Source organism: Schistocerca americana, chromosome 2, assembly GCF_021461395.2.
Source record: "Schistocerca americana isolate TAMUIC-IGC-003095 chromosome 2, iqSchAmer2.1, whole genome shotgun sequence".
Classification (NCBI taxonomy): domain Eukaryota; kingdom Metazoa; phylum Arthropoda; class Insecta; order Orthoptera; family Acrididae; genus Schistocerca; species Schistocerca americana.
The window spans coordinates 773,823,786-773,847,637 of record NC_060120.1 but is presented as its reverse complement, the minus strand read 5'-3'; the positions used below and the strand labels follow the sequence as shown (position 1 = coordinate 773,847,637).

At 42.9% G+C, this 23,852-nt stretch overlaps 1 protein-coding gene across 2 annotated transcripts in view; it reads right to left on the bottom strand.

The window, feature by feature from the left end:
- The window catches only part of LOC124595168, a 236,997-nt gene that overhangs the window by 97,852 nt on the left and 115,293 nt on the right, over window positions 1-23,852 (bottom strand). For both annotated transcript variants that reach the window (XM_047133780.1, XM_047133781.1), the window contains exon 6: window positions 4,514-4,792. In XM_047133780.1, the coding sequence (XP_046989736.1) occupies window positions 4,514-4,792 (279 nt within the window). The remainder of the gene's footprint in view (window positions 1-4,513; window positions 4,793-23,852) is intronic.

Here is a 23,852-nt window from a genome sequence, read left to right as displayed (position 1 = left end):
GTCAGTGGGACCAAAGTTTGTATAAGCAGTAAGACAGGTCGCAGGTGGATGGCAGGGGACCAAGGCAGTGGCGGCAGGATGAGGGTTGCAGTGTGACCATGGAGGGAAGGCAGGCAGTAGGGCAAGAGGGCACTGTGTAGCGGGGAGGGGGCAGTGGGACTGAGGGGGGGGAGTACTATGCGCTGTGGGAGGGAGGGGTCAGCATGAACTGTGGGATTGGGGGCAGGGGAGGGTGGCAGAGTGAACTGTAGGGTGGGGGAAGGGGAGGGCGGCAGTGTGAACCGTGGGGCGTGGGAGAGGGGAGGGCGGCAGTGTGAACCGTGGGGCGGGGAGAGGGGAAGGCGTCAGTGTGAACTGTGGGGCGGGGGGAGGGGAGGGCGGCAGTTGATGGGCGGGCTCAGAGTGACTGAGGGGAAGGGCTGTGTGGCTGGGGGGAGCAGTGTGGCTGGGGGGGAGGAGTGTAGCTGGGGGGGGGGGGGGAGCAGTGTGGCTGGGGGGGAGCAGTGTAGCTGGGGGGGGAGCAGTGTAGCTGGGGGGGGGCAGCAGTGTAGCTGGGGGGGGAGCAGTGTAGCTGGGGGGGGAGCAGTGTAGCTGGGGGGGCAGTGTAGTGTAGCTGGGGGGGGCAGTGTAGCTGGGGGTGGCAGTGTAGCTGGGGGGGGGGACAGTGTAGCTGGGGGGAGCAGTGTAGCTGGGGGGGGAGCAGTGTAGCTGGGGGGGGAGCAGTGTAGCTGGGGGGGAGCAGTGTAGCTGGGGGGGGGAGAGCAGTGTAGCTGGGGGGGGGGGCAGTGTAGCTGGGGGGGGGGGGCAGTGTAGCTGGGGGGGGGAGCAGTGCAGCTGGGGGGGCAGCAGTGCAGCAGGGGGGGCAGCAGTGCAGCTGGGGGGGAGCAGTGCAGCTGGGGGGGGGGAGCAGTGCAACTGGGGGGGGGGGGGGAGCAGTGCAACTGGGGGGGGGGGGGGTGAGCAGTGCAGCTGGGGGTGGGGAGCAGTGCAGCTGGGGGGGAGCAGTGCAGCTGGGGGGGGAGCAGTGCAGCTGGGTGGGGAGCAGTGCAGCTGGGTGGGGAGCAGTGCAGCTGGGGGGGGGGGGCGCAGTGCAGCTGGGGGGGGGGGCGCAGTGCAGCTGGGGGGAGGGGAGCAGTGCAGCTGGGGGGAGGGGAGCAGTGCAGCTGGGGGGAGGGGAGCAGTGCAGCTGGGGGGGGAGCAGTGCAGCTGGGGGGGCGGGGAGCAGTGCAGCTGGGGGGGCGGGGAGCAGTGCAGATGGGGCGGGGAGCAGTGCAGATGGGGCGGGGAGCAGTGCAGCTGGGGCGGGGAGCAGTGCAGCTGGGGCGGGGAGCACTGCAGCTGGGGCGGGGAGCACTGCAGCTGGGGCGGGGAGCACTGCAGCTGGGGCGGGGAGCAGTGAAGCTGGGGGGGGGAGCAGTGAAGCTGGGGGGGGGGGGGAGTAGTGTGGTTGGGGGGGGGAGCGAGCATGGCGCCTGGGGGGAGTAGTGTGGCTGGGGGAGTAGTGTGGCTGGGGGGGGTAGTGTGGCTGGGGGGGTAGTGTGGCTGGGGGGGGAGTAGTGTGGCTGGGGGGGGGGGGGAGTAGTGTGGCTGGGGGGGAGCAGAGCATGGCGGCTGGGGGGTGTGGGGTGTGAGCGCGAGCACGGCGGCTGGGGGGGGGGGGAGCGCGAGCACGGCGGCTGGCGGGGGGGGGGGGGAACGCGAGTACGGCGTCTGGCGGGGGGGGGGGGGCGCGAGCGCGGCGGAGGGGGGAGGCGCGAGCGCGGCGGAGGGGGAAGGCGCGAGCACGGCGGCAGGGGGGGGAGCGCGAGCACGGTGGCTGGCAGGGGGGAGGAGACCGGGAGCACGGCGGCTGGCAGGGGGGAGGAGACCGGGAGCACGGCGGCTGGCAGGGGGGGGGAGACCGGGAGCACGGCGGCTGGGGGGGGTGGGGGGGCGCGAGCACGGCGGCTGGGGGGGGTGGGGGGGCGCGAGCACGGCGGCTGGGGGGGGTGGGGGGGCGCGAGCACGGCGGCTGGGGGGGGGGGTGGGGGGGCGCGAGCACGGCGGCTGGGGCGGTGGGGGGGCGCGAGCACGGCGGCTGGGGCGGTGGGGGGGCGCGAGCACGGCTGCTGGGGGGTGGGGGGGCGCGAGCACGGCGGCTGGGGTGGGGGGGGCGCGAGCACGGCGGCTGGGGTGGGGGCGCGAGCACGGCGGCTGGGGGGGGGGCGCGAGCACGGCGGCTGGGGGGGGGGGCGCGAGCACGGCGGCTGGGGGGGGGGGCGCGAGCACGGCGGCTGGGGGGGGGGCGCGAGCACGGCGGCTGGGGGGGGGGCGCAAGCACGGCGGCTTGAGGGGGGGGGCGCAAGCACGGCGACTGGGGAGAGCAGTGTGGCTGTGTGTGTGTGTGGGGCGGGAGGAGTGTGGCTGTGTGTGTGGGGGGGGGGGGAGGAGTGTGGCTGTGTGTGTGTGGGGGGGGGAGCAGTGTGGCTGTGTGTGTGTGGGGGGGGAGCAGTGTGGCTGTGTGTGTGTGGGGGGGGGAGCAGTGTGGCTGTGTGTGTGGGGGGGGGGGGAGCAGTGTGGCTGTGTGTGTGTGTGGGGGGGGAGCAGTGTGGCTGTGTGTGTGGGGGGGGGAGCAGTGTGGCTGTGTGTGTGGGGGGGGCAGTGCAGCTGTGTGTGTGGGGGGGGGCAGTGTGGCTGTGTGGGGGGGGGGCAGTGTGGCTGTGTGTGTGTGTGGGGGGGGGCAGTGTGGCTGTGTGGGGGGGGGGGGGGAGCCGTGTGGCTGTTGGGTGGGGGGGGGGGGGGGGCGAGCAACGTACCACATGGGTGGGACGGCGGGGCCTGTTAAATCTCAATGTGTGTGTGTGTGGGGGGGGGGGGGGGGGACATGTTCACAAACCGTAATTTCCTGAAAGCGACGAAGAGAAAAAATCAATGATTAACCTATGCAGAAAGTCAATGTCTAAAGATTTGTTCTCTCATATTCTGGCTTTAGCACTCATTCGTTTACCACTGCTACATTAATTGTGTGCAAAAATGAAGATCTTCTTGTAGTGAAAATCAGAGCACACATTCTCCGGGCTGACAGTGGAGCATGAAAACAATGACTACTTCGAAGTTGAAATATGTCACCTTTCGAGTTATTTGTACTCAAAACGTACACATTTTGTACAGCTCACGAGAAGAACACAGCAATTGGGATAATCCAAGTTCCCAGAAACTTCGCTCAGTGGAAGAAGGGTCAAAGCTTTAGAGGTATTTTCCCGGTACTTCATGTGCCTTTTAATGGGCAATATCTTCAGACGAAATTATGGTGCAGAGATTAGTGTTGGATCTTCTTTATTTTGTGCCCCATGTTCAAAACTTGATTATTACTTATGCTATTGTTTTTCATTTATATACCTATGTCTGATGAATGTTTTCCACAGTATATTGATATAACATTGTCCTTATTTGTAAACTATAATTGGAGTCACAAATGATGGTGGGCGATTTTAAGCTTTTTCTGTGCACCTAAATCACACGTATCTGACCCCCAATGAGTGATCAGTAGTGTTTTGAGCACTCTGTTGTGAATGCTGTAGTTGATGCGGGCATTGTAAGTGACTGTAGCGAGTTGTTTGGTGAATTTGTATTCCATCTGTTGTGAGTTGTCAGTGCTGATGGATACTGTAAGTGATGAAGTCTACATAAACAAGTTGCAAGATACACATTTTCTTCATGTGGAAAGCACGCACATGAGTGTAACACAACTGTTGCTTGAAACTGTTAACAATGCAAGCTGCACTGACATGCATGAACCACCACTGTTTGTGGACTGGACTATAATAGTATGTCAGATGAATGAATTAAAAAAAAGTAATTAATGAGAAAATTAGGAGATATTGTGGGCGAGTGCCAGGTTTTGGAAAATGATTCATTATGCGTACTTTGCTGCAAAACTACTGCCAACATGCGAAATCTTCACCAATGTTAGGACTTTTCTTTCGTGAGTGTGATTCATATGAAGGCATGTTACTATGGCAAACCTGCCTTCGTGTGATGCTCGTGGTGTTTGGAATATCTGTGTTTCGAATGTTTCTATGATTGGTATCATCCAATGGAATGCACCAAATCTTCCTAAAGAATAAACATATCAATGAAACATAAGAATATAAGAGTTGATATGAGAATGAAATATCAGAACATGAGAATTTAAAAAGTTTGTAATCTTTCAATATATCATACACATACCTGTTACTGTATGTGTGACACTTCTTGTAATTTTACAGTTAGTATAATGCTCTTGTATCCCCTAAGAAACATTCACATAGTAAAATTCTACGAACGTGGGTAGATAAAGGAAAACAATAAAAATAAAATACAATAACTGGGTTTTAAACATGGGGTGTAAAATTAAAAAGCCATAACTAAAATGCTCTATACATAACACGCATGATTTTCTTCATGCCAGTCTAGTCTTAATATGTTTGGGAATTAGGGAACAATGCACAGAGGCTAATCTAAATTGAATAATCAAAAACTTGTTGTAGCTTACCTTTTTGTGTGGAAAAGTTAGCCCTTGTCCAATGTGTACAGAGGAATTCTTATCATTTGGAAGGATTAAAGGCTTGATGAGAGGAACAAGTGAGGCAGATGGTGAATTTGGTGGTGGTGCAGTTATGTGTCTGATTTGCTGTACCATCACCAAGTTATTTGACGTGTCTGTCCCTGTAACTGGACCACGACCTGATCCTCGTCCTGAGCTAGCACCACGGTAAGACAAAGATGATCGCGCAGAACTCACATCCTTCCGTGGCCGTCCAGGACCCCTTCCCTGAAAAGAGACATTGGGAAGTATTTTTAAATTATGAAATGCAAGCGCTAATTTATCCTGTAACACCAAAAATAATGTGTTTTATTGTAAATATATGCTACAAATTTCAATTAACAAACAAAACCCTTACAAGAAACGGAAAATAAGACACAACTATTTTTTCTCATCAAGTAACAACAAACAGTAATGAGAGATTGGAATCTGTTTTAATACTACATTTTTATCTATGGAAAATGAAATGCAATCTCACACAAGCAGAACAAAACTGTAAAATCTGGCAGTAGTTAAACAATGATTATTTGGTGTTACGGAATGTCATTTTGCTACATGGAAGGTAAAAAAAAACACACACAACAAATTACAGCTGCATAATGTATAAAGACTCAATCGTAAGCACCAGTCTCACACATTGTTTTAAGTAGGCCTGCCTGTGTGTGGGCCTAAACAGGTCAAATAGACTAGGACTATCTAGAATACTTGAGATGTTTTGACTGAGCCAAAAGATCCACAAACAGTTTTAGGCTACAATAGATATTTTGGACATCCAGTAGTATAGAACGCACTTACAAAGTTGATGCAGCAGGGATTCTGCACAGAGACAAAATACTTTGCAGCAAAGCCAGTTTACTTTCTGTCAATGTTCCCTACCATTTACTACATGCCCCACTGTGTGCACTTCTCCCTTCTCTTTACAAAAGTGCACTCAAATATTACCACTCACACTTATTTAGGTAATATTCATTGTATTTCCTCAGTCATTCTTTCAGAATGAATGTTACAATCGCAAAGAAGTATGTTGTCACATATAGGCTAACATGAAAATTGACATGCCTCCTTAAGTTTGCTTAATTGAGAGAATAATGATTCTGGCTAGTAGTGTTTCCAATCACATACTTCCTCTTGTCATTGCATATCTTCCATTCCAACCATTCCACCTTTGCATATGCTCACTACTCAATTTCAGTACATGAAATGTGGCAATTTAAAATGGAACTACTGTAAAGGAACTGGTTGCAAAAACTTTGGTTCATTTCTACTTTTTGACACGAAAATTTACTTCATTACATGTGGGCACAGGCCAAGCAAAACAGTGTGAATTGCTGGTTTCAAAACTGTTTTAGAGCTTTAGCAACTTAAAAGTGCAGAATTGAAAAATGTATTACCCAAAGTTACCTATCAACTATTATAATAATAATATTAATATTACACGTTACAGTGTTCCAATGGTGCGTTAAAAATTTGGACTGCTCAAAATTGTTTTGGAAAAAACAAATAGGGAATTTTTATACAGCACTTTCTTTGTCATTTATATTATTCGGAATATGTCACAAACTTCATAAGTAAACTATAGCTATGGTATGGTAATTCTTTAAAGAAAATGAAAACTGATTAATCCCCTCCAAACTTTACACCATGTTGTTAACAGTGGCTATTACACTGAATGCTGCATACTGAAGATGTAACAGTATATAAGTTTAAATTTATCTATGTAGCTTTGCAACAACCTACAAAAAAAGTATCAAATAAATAAGCCAAAATATAAGAATGAGTACAACATTCATCATCAAAATGACAAAGGAACAACCATGTATCTTATAAATGAATGAGTTTATAAGCAGCAACAGGTTACCCAATGGCCCTGTTTTCTCTTCATATACTACTTTCAATGTCATATCGATAAAACTGTTTCTTGTCGAAAACTTTGCAGAGAATACTGAATACGAAATCATGCCGAAACACCCCTTTCTACTATGGGAAGAAGAATTTAAGTAAAACATAAAATTTCCGCTTTGGGTCTCATGATGCTAAAGACTTCTGGTATTTACTGTTTTGTGACCTAATATAATAATCAGCTATAGATCAAATAATGGCCTGGATCTCACTCTATAAATGCTTCGGTAACATGTCGTATTACATCAATACATAAAACTGTAAAACCATGTTATGGTTAGCATTAAATATACATCCACTAATCTCTCAAAGATATAGGAGACAAGTTTAGATTTTTAACAAGAATGATTTAATACTCCATAAGACGACAACCTAAAATTTTTTAGATTAGATTAGGTTAGGTTAATGTTTAATGTCCTGTCAACAACGTGGTCATTAGAGACGGAGCGCAAGCTCGGATTAGGGAAGGATTGGGAAGGAAATCGGCCATGCCCTTTCAAAGGAACCATCCCGGCATTTGCCTGAAACGATTTAGGGAAATCATGGAAAACCTAAATTGGGATGGCTGGAGACGGGATCTAAAATTTGTGTTAAACACCCATTTTGGTAATTTTTGGCAAATAAGGAGGTCCTCATAGTTAAAAAATTCCTTCAACAAGAACTTAGTTCCCAAAAAAGACCAAATGTGTGTTATTAAACACATTTAGAGGAAATGGCATGTGTTTCTTCAAGAAAACATTTCGGGTGTATTGCAGTATAAAATTCGACACCCAATTTAGTTACAGTCAGTCTCACTATGAACAAAGGACAACTTTCCACATAGAAACCAACCCTCCTTCCAGAAATGCAAACCTTCCACTTTCTCCACAGCATCGTGGCGTTTTTGGAGTTATCAGTCCCCTAAGAATTCCTATCTTGTGCTAACCTCTTCCTCTAGGATTGGGATGTATTCCAAATTCTGTCTTTCTAAACACTTTTTAATCTCTAGTAACACGAAATTTATTCCCTGATATCTAATCACATGTCCTATCATCATGTCCCTTCTCTTCTTGACAGCATTTTCCCTAAGTTTCTTTCTTCACTGAATCAGTAGTGAGCCTCTTCATTTCTTATCTTGTCAACATCCCTCTATAGCATCACACCCCAAACACTTCAAATCTCTTCTTTTCTAGTTCCCCCTCCCCCAGTCATAATACACTCACACACACTACCAAGAAACGCTGCGGCCCCAATATACATTCTCATAAATTTCTTCCTAAAATTGAAGGTCTTTCTTTGATACTAGCAAGACTTGTATCTGGCAGGAATACCCTCTTTGCCTACACTAATCTGCTTTTTATGCCCTCCCTGCTTTGTCTGTCACACATTACTTTGTTTCAAAAGTAGTACAATTCTTTAACTTTGCCTACTTTGTGGTCCCCAGTTCTGATATTAAGCTTCTCATTATTCTCATTTCTACTACTCCTCATTACTTTGGACTTTCTTTGGTTTAAATTCCATCCCTATTCTGAGTTGATTAGACTGTTCATTCTATTGCACAATCTTGTACTTCTTCACTTTCACCGACGATAAAAATGTCAACAATTCTTAGCACTGACATCCTTTCATCCAGAATTTTAAAACCAGTCTTGAACCTTTCTTTGATTTTCGTCATTGGTTCTCTGATGTATAGACTGAACAGTGGGGAGAAATATTACATCCCTGTCTTACAGTGGGGAGGAATATTACAGCCCTGCCTTGCACCCTTTTTAATCCCAGAAGTACAGGTACAGTTCATAATTACTGTAATCTTTTATCAACTGTAAAGTAAAAGGGTTTCTTGTGTCCTCGCTTCGTATTCAAATTGGGATATTGCCCTGGCCCCCTGTGTGGAGTTTGTTAAAAAAACATTGGGCTGCTGAAACAAAATACTCAGGAAGGACCAAAATTAATACCATGTTAATGAACACGTAGGAGATTGAAGGTGGCCAGGTGAAAGAGAGAATAGGTACAAACTGGACCTGGATGCATTACACAAAGTGGCATGAGAGGACTTAGGCACCATCCATACTGAAAAGTAATTATTTTCTATGGTAAATGTGGCCAAGGACATGATCAAGGTGCAGGATTCTGTAAGAGCAAAGCTATGATGGCTAAATTTACTAAGTTTCTGTCAGTTAACCCAAAAATATGACTGACTGCAGCTAAGAAATAAAGTAAATTGATATTCTGAATATGGACATACTAACAGAAACAAGCACATCACACATCGAATATGCATTCAATGCAAAGGTGGTAGTAGTAACGGATGGTACACCAAACATATGATAACAACAACACAGCTAAAACTCAAGGAATGATGATCACAGAAAAGAATTTGAGAATACGACTGGTTTTGGAGGCTGTATGCATACATTAGTATGAAGGATAGAAGCACACGAGATGTGGCTAAGAAAAGATTTCATTCAGGGCAAAGCCTAGCTTGAAGAATTACACAAAACAACTCAATCAATCTTCAGAAGAGCCAAGAGAAAACTCTTTCACAACATAATCAAAGAAGCCAATGTGTAATAAGAATAAGAAAGTATACTGTGAACCACCACCTCCAAATCGGTCCTACACAATATAAGATCAAGGTAAAGGTGAAGGTGAAGATGAAAGTCAGAAACTGCAGTTACTACTGTCTTAACTAACTTCTGAAATCAGGTAGTCTTTCAACACAAATTAAAACTCCAATTACATAATAAAAGATCCTCATCTAAGCCAATGAAGAAACAAAATTATCTACACATATTCAAATGAAAGATTTTGAGGAAAATCTTTGAACCAGAAGGTCTACTTCTGTTACAACTGCACATCTGGCATAATTACAAAACTGAGGAAATGTCACGAATGCACTGAGTCGGGTAAGGAAAAAGTCACCCAAATAAATGGTTTATGATGGCCTTCCAAGTTAGAGGATTTCAAGTCACATGAAGAGAGACCAATTGGCGAACCAAGGCCAAGATGGAGTGACAGAATCATGAAAGACCTGAGACAAGTTGGTATGGAAGTTGACTGGTTACAAAGAGAGGCTGACATAAGCTAGCAGAGAAGAAATCTGGTTGCAGTGCACAGTCCCATGGGCCTGACTGCAGGATGACAATGACGACATTCCACTACCTATTCTGCGGGTAGTGTCAAATTAACTGAAGGAATTTTTCTCTGCACCAATCAACCCCCATGTGGCAAGGAAACATCATCCACAAGAATCTCCTAACTGCATAACTAACCATGACATTTCCACCTACATCATCTAATAATAAGTACAACAAGAAAACCAATAATGAGACTTTCTTCTCAAGTGACAGGCAATGAGGGTATTAGCATAACCATGCTAAAGGACCAAGCCGATAGCTTAATACCTGCCTTTGCAGACATATTTAATTTTTCTGTCGTGAATTGGTTATATTCCACTTCATGGAAAATAAGCAAAGTCCGACCTATTCCGAAGAACGAAAACCTCCAATCACCTTGTGATTACTGACCAATCAGCATATTACCTGCTGCTTCCAAAGCCCCGGAATATAAAGGATATTTAGAAATCCCCATTACAAACTTCTAGGGCTTGTAGAGGGGAGTCAGTTCACAATATTCTGAATACGAAGCGACGTCCGGATACATCTCGTTTCTGTTCTATGATGGTTTCAATTCAAATGTGTAAAGCGTCCACGTTTGCTGAGAGAAAGAGCAAAGTCTTAAGAGATTTCTCCTGGTATGCAAAAGGGTAGAGGGGATGACATGTACTATGTCAGCAGGTCACCTGATGTCATTTAACGTCTGCCTTGTGGCAAGATCTATTCAATGCCTACACATCCCTGATACAGTAAACATAGCTTAGTACATGTTTTCGGAATACACCGACACATTCCTTGTGTATGGCAAAGCTTGAGGTACCAGAATAGTTGCTAGTCACCTGTATCACAGACATTTTCTGTGACGTAGCACACCATAACACAAACTTTTTGCCCAAGTTCTGCAGTGGCTCAGAGACAGTTACCTTCACTATGAGGAGGCGCAGGACAGGTGCTCCATGGCACCACCGCAAGTTTGTATTTGGAAATGTACTGTATTGTGTTGAAGAGAACCCAACAATGAGCACGTTCAATGGGTGTTGGTCGCAGTATCGTCTGGGATGTTCTGCATGCACAACAATTATAACCATACCACTCATAAAGGGCACACAGTATGGATCCAGCTGATTTTCCACAATGTGTTGCCTACTGCATGTGAGTCCTACACTGCTGGATCGACACATCCCTGTTTCCATGTCAAGTTCTGTTCACAGACAGATATAAGTTCACTAGGAACAGTTCTGAATTTGCAAAACAGCCACATCCACCCTTGTGCTGTGCATGTGCAGGGATTTCAGCACGGGTTTGGTACTAATGTTTCGGCAGGTATTCCGGACAGACATGTGCTTGGGCCATTTCTCTTTCCACTCAAGTTAACTGGTCCTGCATACTTTATCTTCCTACAAAACATATTGGACATGTTTTTGGAAGCTGTGCCGCAGATTGTCCATCAAGAAATATAGTTTCATCACGATGGTGCTCCACTTCATTTCTCATGTGCTGTTCAGAGAAATCTCAACAGACAATATTGTGGAAGATGGATAGGCCTTGGCGGTTCATTGGTGAGGCTGCCATGATCACCAGATTTAACTCACATGGACTACTTCTTGTGAGGTCATACACAAAGCTTAATTTACGAGACTCTTGTAGAGACAAAGGAAGATCTGCTGTCATGAGTTCGCTGCGACACTAGAAATTAAAGAGACACCAGGAGGGGATGGAGTGTGTTCATCAGAATATGCTTTGTAGGCGCCATGTCTGTAACAAAGCTGGTGGTCACCAAACTGAACTGCTGTTGTAAACATCAGTACCATTTTATATGTACAGTATGCTGGGTTCTTTTTTGTTTTGGAATATCGTAAACACGCAATGTTTAGGTGTTAATACAAAACAATATATGATTATGTGACAAATAGATGTTTCATTATGTTTTCTTTTAAATTGTTGCCCGAAGATTCCTCTAGCAGAAGCGGATGAGTTAAGCACCTGAAGTGAAACAGTCATAGAACAAAAACCCTATGTTTCCAGATATAGGTTTCTATTCAAAATATTATGTACTCACTTCCCTCTACAAGTCCCAGGAGTTTGTACAGGAAATTCCGAAGCCTATGTTGTTCATGACCAAATTACTCAACACTACTGTGAATTCACCTTGACTGACAAATTATCAGCCCAGCTTTCATAAACACCTTAGCACAAACACTACACCAATGTAGGTAACTGATGAGCTGAAATATGCCATGCACAACCATGAGGCCACAATATCGATTTTACTAGATTTCAGCAAAGCTTTTAATACTGTCAACTTTGACATACTGCTCAGAAAAATGTGACCACTTAATTTCTCTGATAGTACCCTGAACTAGTCTGATATCTACTTGAAAAACAGACAGCAAAGTGCTGTCTGTAGGAATGAAAAATAGTCCTGAAAACATGTTCTTTCAGGAATGCCACAAGGTTCAGTCATGGGCCCACTTTTGTTTTCCTGGCATGACAATGATGTTCCATTGGTTCTGTCTTCCTGTAAACATCATTTCTATGCCAACCAACTCCAAATCTATCTAAGTGCCAAACCTGAAGATGTACATACTGTGATTGCCCAGATAAACAATGATCTTTCTTCAGTGGTAACATGGACAAAAAAAACCTGGGGCTTAAACTACACGCAAGAAAGTCGCAAGCAATCTTAGTATTCCTTCATAAATTAGTAAACAGAAATCTGCAATCAATTTATGGAATCCCAATACTGTAACCAAAATCAGTCAAGAACTTGGGTGTAATTTTGTATGAGCATTTAAATTGGGCAGAGAATACTGTCACCACATGCTGAAGACTTCCACTTGCCTCCATGCCCTCAAAAAGTTTCAGAATTTATTTCCACAGTATGTGAAACACACACTCCTGCAAGCAATTATTCTACTGAACCTCCGTTACTGTGGTGTAATTCAACTGGTACAATTAAAGGAGGGTTACTCACACTTTAAAAAAATCCCTGGGAGTTTCAGGTGTGAGAGAGAAGACAGTGTCAAGAAGCTCCTGATAAATTAATGGTCAGCAGTTAGGGGGGTTGCAGGTACCACAATAATGAGTCTTCTTTCCTCTCAGCTGAGCTATATACAAGCCATAAGCAGTAGTTAAATCACAGTTTTAAATACCGATAATTTATAGAGAATAATATTCATATAATTAACACTATGAAATATTAAGTACTTTAAACTTTGTGATTTATAAAATTCAATTTCAATGCCGTGTTAGAGAAACAGAATTCCCTGACATTTCCAGGTTAAATGCAAATCTCCAGAATTCCAGGTTTTGCAGAAGAATCGCCATCCAGAATTAGTGAAAACACAAGACAGTTAGAGCTAATAGTGTACACTTGTGGGGATGACTTCTGCAACATTCGTCGATATGATTCATGTCCGTGCTTCATACACCCAGATACGTTAAGTGACTACCACATGCTATGTCTACTTCAGTGGCATTGGCAACTCAAGGTGCAAGCAGCTCAGTACCTTGCCTCAGAGATTAAAATTCTTTCATGCAATCATAATGGACACACAAGGTCTCACTTATCTAGTGTCCTAGCTGTGATGACTCATAAGACAAAAACATTGGCACTGCTGTTCCCCTATGGATCAAGGTGACCTGCACTCTTTGCACCAATTAGAAGTTCTGCTACTGTTAAGAAAAAATTGAAAAAATTCCTCCTGTCATCCTTGTAGTGCTTCACCAAAATTGACATATATGGCCAATTTCCACTCTGTCAAGAACAAAAGCCAATGCCAAATTTTCTCTCTAATATGCAAACCACATCATCTTCTCCTCCCTTACACTCTTTAACTGTGTGTTATGGCATTCATCTTTCCCTTCCTCATTCGTCCCTTTCTACATGCCCATTACTGCTAGCACACTCAATTAAAAACCTACCTTAATGTGAGCTCTAATTATTATTGTACTTACCATATAAACTATGTATATATTTTTTTATTATCTGTACTACAGTAATTTTTATTTTTTGAATTTAGTATAACATGCTGCTTGTAATATATACAATGTAAAATATATAGTAAAGCCTGGTTATATGTAAGAGAGGGCCTTATGACCCTAATCTTGCTAAGTTAAATAAATAATAATCCTTACATGAAGGCACAAACACTGCATATACCCTTTCAAGAAATAATCAATAGATATCAGCAAAGTGACTTTTTCACAAGCATACAATGGTCAGTAATCCAGGTTTTTGTTTTTTTTTTTTTATTTTCAATTAAGTAGAAAATATTTACACAGTTTTGAATCAACCAAAGTGATATCTTGCAACAAGCATAATTTGCAGTGTTGACAAAACTAAACAACTGAATTAATCCTCTTTTTACAGAAACTATATTTTCAATATTAAGAGTATGTAGCATTTTCTCCTTGCAGTTTTGTCTTCCAGCACCCACAGAGTAGACGGGATTTTGATAAAACTTCTCACAATGTAACAACGGAGTTCAAAGTCAAAAATCAAATGTGTGTTAAATGTCACAAATAGTTCCTTAATCATGCGAGTAGTCTTAATTCAATTGTGTTGATGTACTACACCACATTAACCACTAAGTAACAAACTATTTTTGTTGCCTGAAAATTTTTTACAAATTACGTGCAACTACACGAACACTGTAGAATTCGACCCAGACATTCTTACAAGAGCCACCTTTCAAGTTTCTACATTTACAACAACAATAATAATAATAATAATAATAATAAAACAAACATTTCTGATGCAAATAATTTTATTGATTCTGAAAATATTCACTTTTAAAACTTACACACTTTTGCATGTGTCAGAACCAATTCTGAAAACTTATTTATTTATTTTTTACACTGATGGAGATTCAATTGGGAACATATTTTTCCTTTAGGTAAAACTGAATGTGCTGCTGTCTTCAACACACTTAAGGATGCCTCTATCTCACAGCTCATCACATGCTGATCCACTTCAATCATGTTATACACGGCGTCAATGGTTTTTAAAAAACAGCTAATTTTGGCTGATCTCAACAAAAATTCAACACTGACGGAAGCAAAACCATGACAAAATTCTACAAATCAACTATAAACAATCTTCTGTGAAGGTGATCGATTAACACAAGTTGAATGAAGCAATTCAAGGCATTGGTGTCAAGAGAGGCTTTCACAAAAATGATATGAAAAGAAACACACACCACATTAAAACTTCCATTTTTTACAACATTGTTCTTTTAAATCCTCAATCTAAACAAACTACTTGGCTAATTTCTGAGCTTCCATTGCTTTACCAACAGCAAATAACAAATTTTAAAACAATATAGCAGAGATCCTGAGTCGCAGATAGGCACAACAAAAAGACTTTCATAACTAAAGCTTTCAGCCATCGGCCTTCATCATCAACAACAACAACAACAACAACAACACACACACACACACACACACACACACACACACACACACACACAACTGTAGTCTCAGGCAACTGAAACCATGCTGCAAGCAGCAGTAACAGAGTGTGATGGGAGTGGCGACTGGGTGAGGGTAAGGAGGTGAGGGATAGTATAGTGGGGGTAGGGACAGACGGAGGGGAAGTAGGAGAGAAATAAAAAGACTGGGTGTGGTGGTGGAATTACGGGTGTGTAGTGCTAGAATGTGGACAGGGAAGGGGCTGGATGGGTGAGGTCAGTGACTAAAGAAGGTTGGGGCCAGGAGGGTTAAGGGAACATAGGTTGTATCAGGGAAAGTTCCCACCCGCGCAATTCAGAAAAGCTGATGTTGGTGGGAAGGATCCATATGGCACAGGCTGTGAAGCAGTCACTGAAATGAAGGATGCCATGTTCGGCAGCATGTTCAGCAACAGGGTGGTCCACATGTTTCTTGGCCACAGTTTGTCGGTGGCCATTCATGCGGACAGACAGCTTGTTGGTTGTCATGCGTACATAGAATGCAGCACAGCAGTTGCAGCTTAGCTTGTAGACCACTTGACTGGCTTCACAGGTAGCCCTGCCTTTGATGGGATAGGTGATGTTAGTGAATGGACTGGAGTAGGTGGCGGTGGGAGGATGTATGGGACAGGTCTTGCATCTAGGTCTATAACAGGGGTATGAGCCATGAGTTAAGGGATTGGGAGCAGGAGTTATATAAGGAGGGACAAGTATGTTGTGTAGGTTCGATGGACGGCGGAATACCACTGTGGGAGGGGTGGGAAGGACAGTGGGCACGACATTGTTACATTCCACCCTGGATTTTCCATTGTTTGATTTAAATTTTAAAACAATAGTTACGACATCTCAACAGTGACGTATAGTGCTTGTCTGTAAACTTATTAAGGCGATTCCTGTACAAAGTAATAACACTTATTTCCAAAAGTAAATTCTGAAGTAGTAATAATATGAACAGTGATTACATATTTTAAACACTGTGAAAAAAAAAAAAAAAAAAAAAAAAACTGTTTCCTCCTTTCTCAAGCAGCTATGCTTCAGGTGAAAACCCACAACACCAATAGCCGACGGCAGAAATGATTTTCAGAGTTATTCAACTAAGACAAAACACAAGAAGCAATGATATTACTTTTGCAGTAGAAATTTTAATCTTCATAGAATAGAAGTTACTAACCCCACCAATGGTATTTCAATTGACAGCATCACTGTCAGTACTGAAAATGATATCGAAATCTCAAATAGTTTCAACAGTTTTAAAATGTAGTTATTTTAAAGTTTGCATTTTGGGGAACAGTCTCCAAAGAGAACTAGGTGAAAATGCAACTCGTGAAATAGTTGGATTACATGTAATTTCTCTTAATAATTTGCTTGCATTAAGTAAAACTGAAAATAAAATTACTTTCTACCTGATGTGCTGAACGTCGTAAAAGATACCACATTTCTGAAGAGAGAGACGTAGAACTTCCCAGTTTCATCACATTAAATCAACACTAACAAGCATGATATAATCTGCACAGTGGTCTTAGCCCATTACTGCCCATACCAAAACTGAGTTCATAGTGTGGTTTAGCTCCCTGTGGTCCTCGTAATGCCAACAACTACCCTCAAAGGTATATATTCTACGTCTTTCAAACTCCAACATTTTGGATTGGACGTTAGGTTTGTAGCTGTTTCATTCCCCTCACACATGGTCTACACTTGGGGGCATCTTTCTCCATACCTTTGTGTGTACGTGTCTTTGTAAGTATCCCTTGGCCAGTCATTAGTCCTGCCATGAGATTGAGCTCTTTCATGTTCAAGTCAATTTCAGCATCATTAGCTTTCCATGCTTTTGTTTAACATCCCACATGCTGCCTCCTGATCCAGCTTTGTAGTTTTGGTTTTACCATCACCTTAGTGATGGTTTGGACAGGTTCCGGTCCACTAAATGGAGATGTCACACACATCCTGGCCAGCCTTCAGCTTGTTGACTGTCACTGATTCCAAGGACCCACAGCAGGTTTACCCCGTTGCATTCCCCTAGTCTCACAAAGACATCACGACATTTTACTATTATCTCTGATCTCATTGCAGAGGATAATTGAAATTTCAGAGCTGCTTGGCTGTCTGCATAAATATAGAAGATACCATTCTTGTAGTGCCTACTGAAGTTCTTCCCTGTGCACATTCTGACAGCAGATATTTGCACCTGGAATACGATACCCAGCTCACGACAGGTTGTTCTCTCTAGTCTAGCCTGGGATCGGTACATCCCCGCTCAAGCACCTTCATATGTTTTCGACCCATTAGTAAACTAGATTGTCTCCGAAACGGTTCATTATTCCCTCGGTTTCTTCTTCAAACTATATCACTGAAAGGTTTATTGAAGTTATTGTACGGTCAGTCAACATTTCCCCAACTATTCCTATAATTACCATTCACTATACTGGTGCGAGATTCTGGATATTTAAAGGAGTTTTAAACCTGTTGCACGCTGCCTCCACCGCAGCCCAAAGGTGGACTGGAGAAATGTCTAGCACAGTCAGCGGGTGTGCTGCTAATGCCGCCTGTTATGGTTAACCAGGCCAATCTCTGCACCGAGCCGAGCTCCTTAACAGCCACCTTCTATTGCACTTTATATTCCACCATACCATAGTCCCATTTATTCCACTTTAACATAGACCAACAAATTATCATAGGTCTTATTACAATAACGTATATGTAACTTTTGTCCTGGAATATACATTGACTAGCCAGAACATTATGACCACTGACGTACTACCGATGTAAATCTGTTCAGGTGATAGCAGGGTCATCTGGTAGGGAATGACTGCTAGTCAGACACACACACACACACACACGGCGCATCTGGTACCAGTGAGCACAGTGTAGTACGCGTAGAATGGGGAAAACGCACAAACTATCTGAGTTTGACCATGGGCAGACTGTGATGACTTGGAGGCTCAGCACAAGCATTTCACAAATTGCATGACCTGTCAGATGTTTGAGGAATGCTGTGGTGATTTTCTCCAACACATGGTGAAACCACACGCAGACATCATGGGGTTGGGCAGTCACCCCTCATTACATATGCTGGACATCGTAGCCTGGGCTGACTGGTGAAACAGGGCAGGCAGAAAACTGTGGTGGGACAAACAGACTTTAATGCTGGGCAGGCGACAAATGTGTCTGAAAACAAAGTGCACCAAACATTCATAATGATGGGCCTCTGCAGCCGACAACCCATGCATGTCCCAATGTTAATACCATGACATCAGCAACTACGACTGAACTGGAAACATGACCACTGGCACTGGACATTGGTACAGTGGCAGAGTGTTGCTGGGTCTGATGAATCCCAATACTTTCTTCATCATGCCAATGGGTGGGCACAAATACATTTTCTTCCAGGGCAACAGCTCCTTGACACCTGTACTGCAGGACAGAGACAAGCTGGCAGTAGCTCAATTATGCTCTTGGGAACATTCACAGGGACATCCATGGGTCCACTGGAGTCTTGCAAGGCACCATTATGGCCTAGGAGTATCATACACTGACTGCAAGCCATGTACACCCCTTCATGATGATCACATTTCCTGATAGCAGTGGCATTTTTCAACAAATCACAAGACCGAAAGTGTTATGGAGTGGTTCACGGAACACAGTGTTGAGTTCCAAATGATGTGCTGGCCCCCCAACTTGCCACTTCCGAACCCGATCAGACACACCTAGGAAGTGATTGAATGTGGCATGAGGGCTAGTCATCCCCATCTACGGGAATTAGGCGACATGAGCATGCAGAATTGGTGGCAACTCCCTCCAGCAACTTATCGAGGTCTTGCTGCTTCCATGCCACTACGCATCACCACTGTTATCCGTGTCAAAGATGGACGTGCTGAGAGAAGCTTAAGATTCTAGTATCTAATGGATATGCTTGCTCATAAATTGTACTACAACAGTTTTCTCAGAACTGACCCTTGATCCTATTTTCTGCAACAGTTTTACACAACTTTCAGTGCACATTGTGCAATTGATCAAACAGTAATAGCAAATTTGACAAGGATTACTATGACCAAATCTGCTGCATGTCCTTCACAAACGTAGCCTCTAGTTTTTAACTCTTCAATGAGTTCATTCACCAGCATGTTCCACAGTAGTGAAGGCAAAACCCTTCCTTACACACACACACACACACACACACACACACACACACACACACACACACACACCAGTACTTTTGATAGCCATTTTCCCATTGAGCATGGTTGTTTTCACCACCCTACTCAGCATGGTCTTACTCCACCTGTATATTGTCTGCATGCCATACTCTTAAGCAGTTCTAACCATGGGCTAGAAGGTCATATTGCTAAAAGCCCACTCAGTATCCAGGGAGATGCCAAGAGCAATTTTCTGAAGTGTACAGGGTTATTCACCATCATAACAAGTTGGTGAAGTGCTGCTTCACATGATTTGCTTGGTGGATGTGTGTGTTGATTTACACGTTATCTCTTTTTTCTAACATTCACATTAACAAGTTTTTCAATATCTATATAAGAAAGAGGGCAGACTGATAATTCTCATACCTTTAGCCTTGGTATGATCATTGGCTTCAGAATGAAAACAAACCTCACTCACCTCCAAGCATTAGGAACAATTCCTGCTGCTGAGATGACCTTACATAACCTACAAAGCAATCTAATTATCCCTCTCTTGCTTGTTGCAGTAGAGCTGGGAAGATTCCATCTTCAATGGAAACAGTCCCACTGCCTACTTTTAACAAGTACAGTGAGTTTTTATTTGGAATGAAACTACAGATATTAAAATAAACGCAATTTCTGAAAAACTTCATGTAAGAGTTTATTTTCTTTATGACACGCTATATCTCACCTGTCAGGAAGATTACAACATTCTGAATTTATTGAAGATATACGTATCTGCTTTTGCAACCATTTTCAGCATAAGATATACAACAGGCTCTGCAGTACATTCTATGCAAATATTTAATGTTCACAGTAAAATAGAGATGAAATTTTCTGAGAACCTACACAAATAAGTTGCTGGATGTGCTTACATCTACACCTGAATCAACATCAACATTCATAATCTGCAGCAACTGTGAAGTACATAGCAGACAGTACTTTCCATTGTACAGTAAAAACCTGTTAATCTTGCATCCGAGAATCTGGCACATTCATTAATGCAGCATCGCTTCATATATCGTGAGTGAAGAAACAATTCCGCGTAAGTAGCAAAATAAGAATTTTACACGAAAGACTAAAAACTGTCTAAAATGCCTAATACATTTCACAGCAGCGCTAAATTTGCATCATGGCACTACAAGGAAATATTGGATCAAATAAAAATGTGAAAAAAATACACTTTAGAAAGTTTAATTATGGCACAGTATTTATGCTATGATCTGTTACTTACGCGGTATTTGTTTGTCAGTCTCCTGCCACGGCTTGACACATTTACGTCGGTATTTGGTGCTGAGAAAGCTAGTAAGAACACGTTTTGGAGCATTAATCATTTTTTATTGAAAGATTTCGTAGGAGTATTTTAAAGAATTATACCGTTTGCATAGTTCCGATAATGTCTGCACAAATCTTCAAGAAAAATCCTAAACGTCACTCAAAGCAGCAACAGAGTATTACACTGCAGTGATACTCATCACACAGTTACCTTCACAATAATTTTCATTCATAATGAATGTTGCCATAATAACTATGACAATCTTTAGGAAGAACAGATTTAAGTTGTTGTAAATCAGCCCATTTGAATTTCTTCATTTTCAGTCTTTCCTTGTATAGTTTCGGGAAGCAAACACCTCCAAGAATTTTCCTCGGACACCTCCGTAATTCTTGCCACACCTCGTTGAAAGAGCACTTGTAGTAAATAATACCATTGGGCGGTACTGTAGTGCCCTCAGATCGGTAACTGTAGGCTCAATTTTTTACAGCTCTTCCAGGCCTAACTGAGTCATACAGCCACAAACTTTCTCTGGGTAGTTGATGAAAAAGGAATAATCTAGGTAATGGACTTCATATGGCTGTGGCTTTTTTCACGCTTCTTTAGATATCATAGTGTATTGGCTAGGAAGTGTAACTTCCCGTCCTTTAAGTTTGCACTCAATGGAACTGTGAACTAAGTCACATTCCATCTGGGTATGGCCTTTCTCCAAAAAAATTGTGTGTAATCAATACTCCAGTATCAATTGCTAATCGTAAAAGAGCATTTGATAATATCACATTTCTGCTTTGATATGTGCAGCCGCTACAATACAGAATGACTTGAACGGGATTTTCCTTAATCGTTCTGGATAGGGTGTCCACGATGCATGAGGCAAAACATGCAACGGAATCACCTTGTGTTTCATCGAACCAGTAACATACTGCGCATCACAACTTTCTAAATTATACATTGTAAAGTTATGAACAGCCAACTTTGTTTTATTATAAACTGCACTTGCACTTAAAAATGGAGCTACTTTCACAGCCTGTAAGTCCATGGTGTACACTGAGCAGAGCTTCTTTCTTGTCAGCATCTTTTTGCACCCTTGCCTGCTCTTTCTGTTCTGCGTGTTCCTTCCACATATATTCACACAAGTTACCAAGCCTGTAACTACAACACAAGTCGCACTGGTCTTTCTGGGGGGGAAAATAGGCTAATATTACCATCTTCTAAAATCAAATTAAAGGTAGCCCGACTTAATGATGAAACCTTCTCTGCATGACATTTTTCCATGGAGATACAGCTGTTGTTTGGAATGCTGAATAGACTCAAGGTACAACTTTGAGGATGATTTCCTGCAGTAATGCGATGGAAGTTTTGGAAGAGAGTACATGAATTCTTTCATGAAAGTTCTCTCACCTTTCTTCTTCGTCTGTTTGATTTGAGGTCGTGATGAATCTGTCTCAGGACTCATCCCTTGTGTGGAATTATCCAGCCAATATCGGACAGTCCATCCTTTAATCCCAAGAGTACTGAGAAACATCTTTTTTGCATACTTTATGTTTCTCCAGCTTATTTTTCAAATGATAAATGAGCGCCCCTTTTCTCCTGTATTTGCCAATGTTCTTCCCTGGATGTTTGGTAGGAATTACGTCCACAAAGTTGATAACATAAACCTTCCTCTGATCCCATGACATTGTTTCCCAAAATGTGTTAAATACTGCCTGCCTATCATCAGCAGAAAACTGATGACACTTCCTTTGAATGGATTTCTGGCACATCTTTGAAGTACATGTTGGACCTAATTTTTGTGCCTCTATTGGAGTATCATGAGCAATTTTACCAATTTGACTTTTTTTTGTACCCAATATATGCCTGTTCACACATTCTCAGAATTCTGTTGGCATTTTTCTTTCAATCTTCAGGATGTGGTTTAGACTTCCTTTTCCTGTACTGCTTACATCGCATAGCAATGAGTGTGAAGTACTGTCGTCTCTAGTGGAAACTGTAACTGTGGTCTCATCTTGAGCATTGTGGGGTAGACCCACTGAAGTTTCCAGATGGAAAAAATATTTATAAATTAATTTAAGCAGACAAAGATGAAGCTCAAATTCATGAATTTATGAGAATGACGGCATCATCAGTAATACTATTAACAATAATCACAAGAAAATTTACCTGTGTCATTAGATGTTGCAGCAACGGTAACTGAGAACCCCATATATGAAATTAATACTTCTTCAGTAAATGTAACTTCAGCGCTACAAATTTTCTCGCCTGTTGTTTGTTCTGCATTAACGGGAGATCCTACAAGAAAGTGGACAGTCTAATCTTTGGCATAAACGAATAAAGCACAGACCAAGTGAAGTGGGAGCGTTCTGATTTATATCACAATAACAGATTTGCGGTGCTTCTAACATTCAAAGGTGAATAATAAAACAATTTTCTTACTGCTGTCAGTCACTCTCAGGAACGATTCTCCGCTTTCATCTGCTGATTTCAGCTGAGAAGCAACTTCTTCTTTAGGAAAAAGATCGTCATCTATATCGCTATCCATTATCACAAATGAAGCTACAAGCATGGAACCACTTTCGAGCACTCTTAAATACATAATAAGGCAGTAACAATGTGTTGTGGCTGCATGCGCTTTTGTATTTACGGGGTATTGTTTACAGTATCCATATATTGTAGATACATGGTATTTAATTCTCTACAGTTCCACGGTACTGCCATCCATTTATTTGCTGTGTCACAGAAGCGGTATTGTTTTAGATAATTTTTCATGGTAAATAATTAAAAATTCAGCATTATGGCATTAGGAGCAGGTGCGCGTACGGTCAACATCATCATCTGACTGAAAAACGAAAAATCGGCAATTTGTCAGTTACGGGGTATTGTTTCTTCATCGATAATATACTGTTGTTGTAAAGTGTAATCACAATTGATGCTGTTCTATACTGCAATTAAAGTAGTGCTGCATACTGTTGTGGGAACGTTTTCTCCCCATCAGGCAATTGCTCTTGGCATCTGCCTGGATATTGAGTGGGCTTTTAGCAATAGAACTTCTAATCCGTGGTTAGAGCTGCTTAAGAACATGGCACGGAGACATGATATACAGTTGGAGTAAGACCATGCTGAGTAGGATGGTGGAAACAACCATGATGAATGGGAAAATGGCTGTGTGTGTGTGTGTGTGTGTGTGTGTGTGTGTGTGTGTGCGCGCGCGCATGAGTGCAAGGAAGCACCTCTCACAAAAAAGTGTGAGTGAAATATAAACACGTTACACGTATCATTAATGGGGTTGAGAAACTTTATACTAGAAATAAGATCATGGAAGAATATACAATTGATTCTTCAACAATCTATGATATTAGAAAGAATAAAGATCACTTCAAAAGTTTGCCTCACAGATATTTA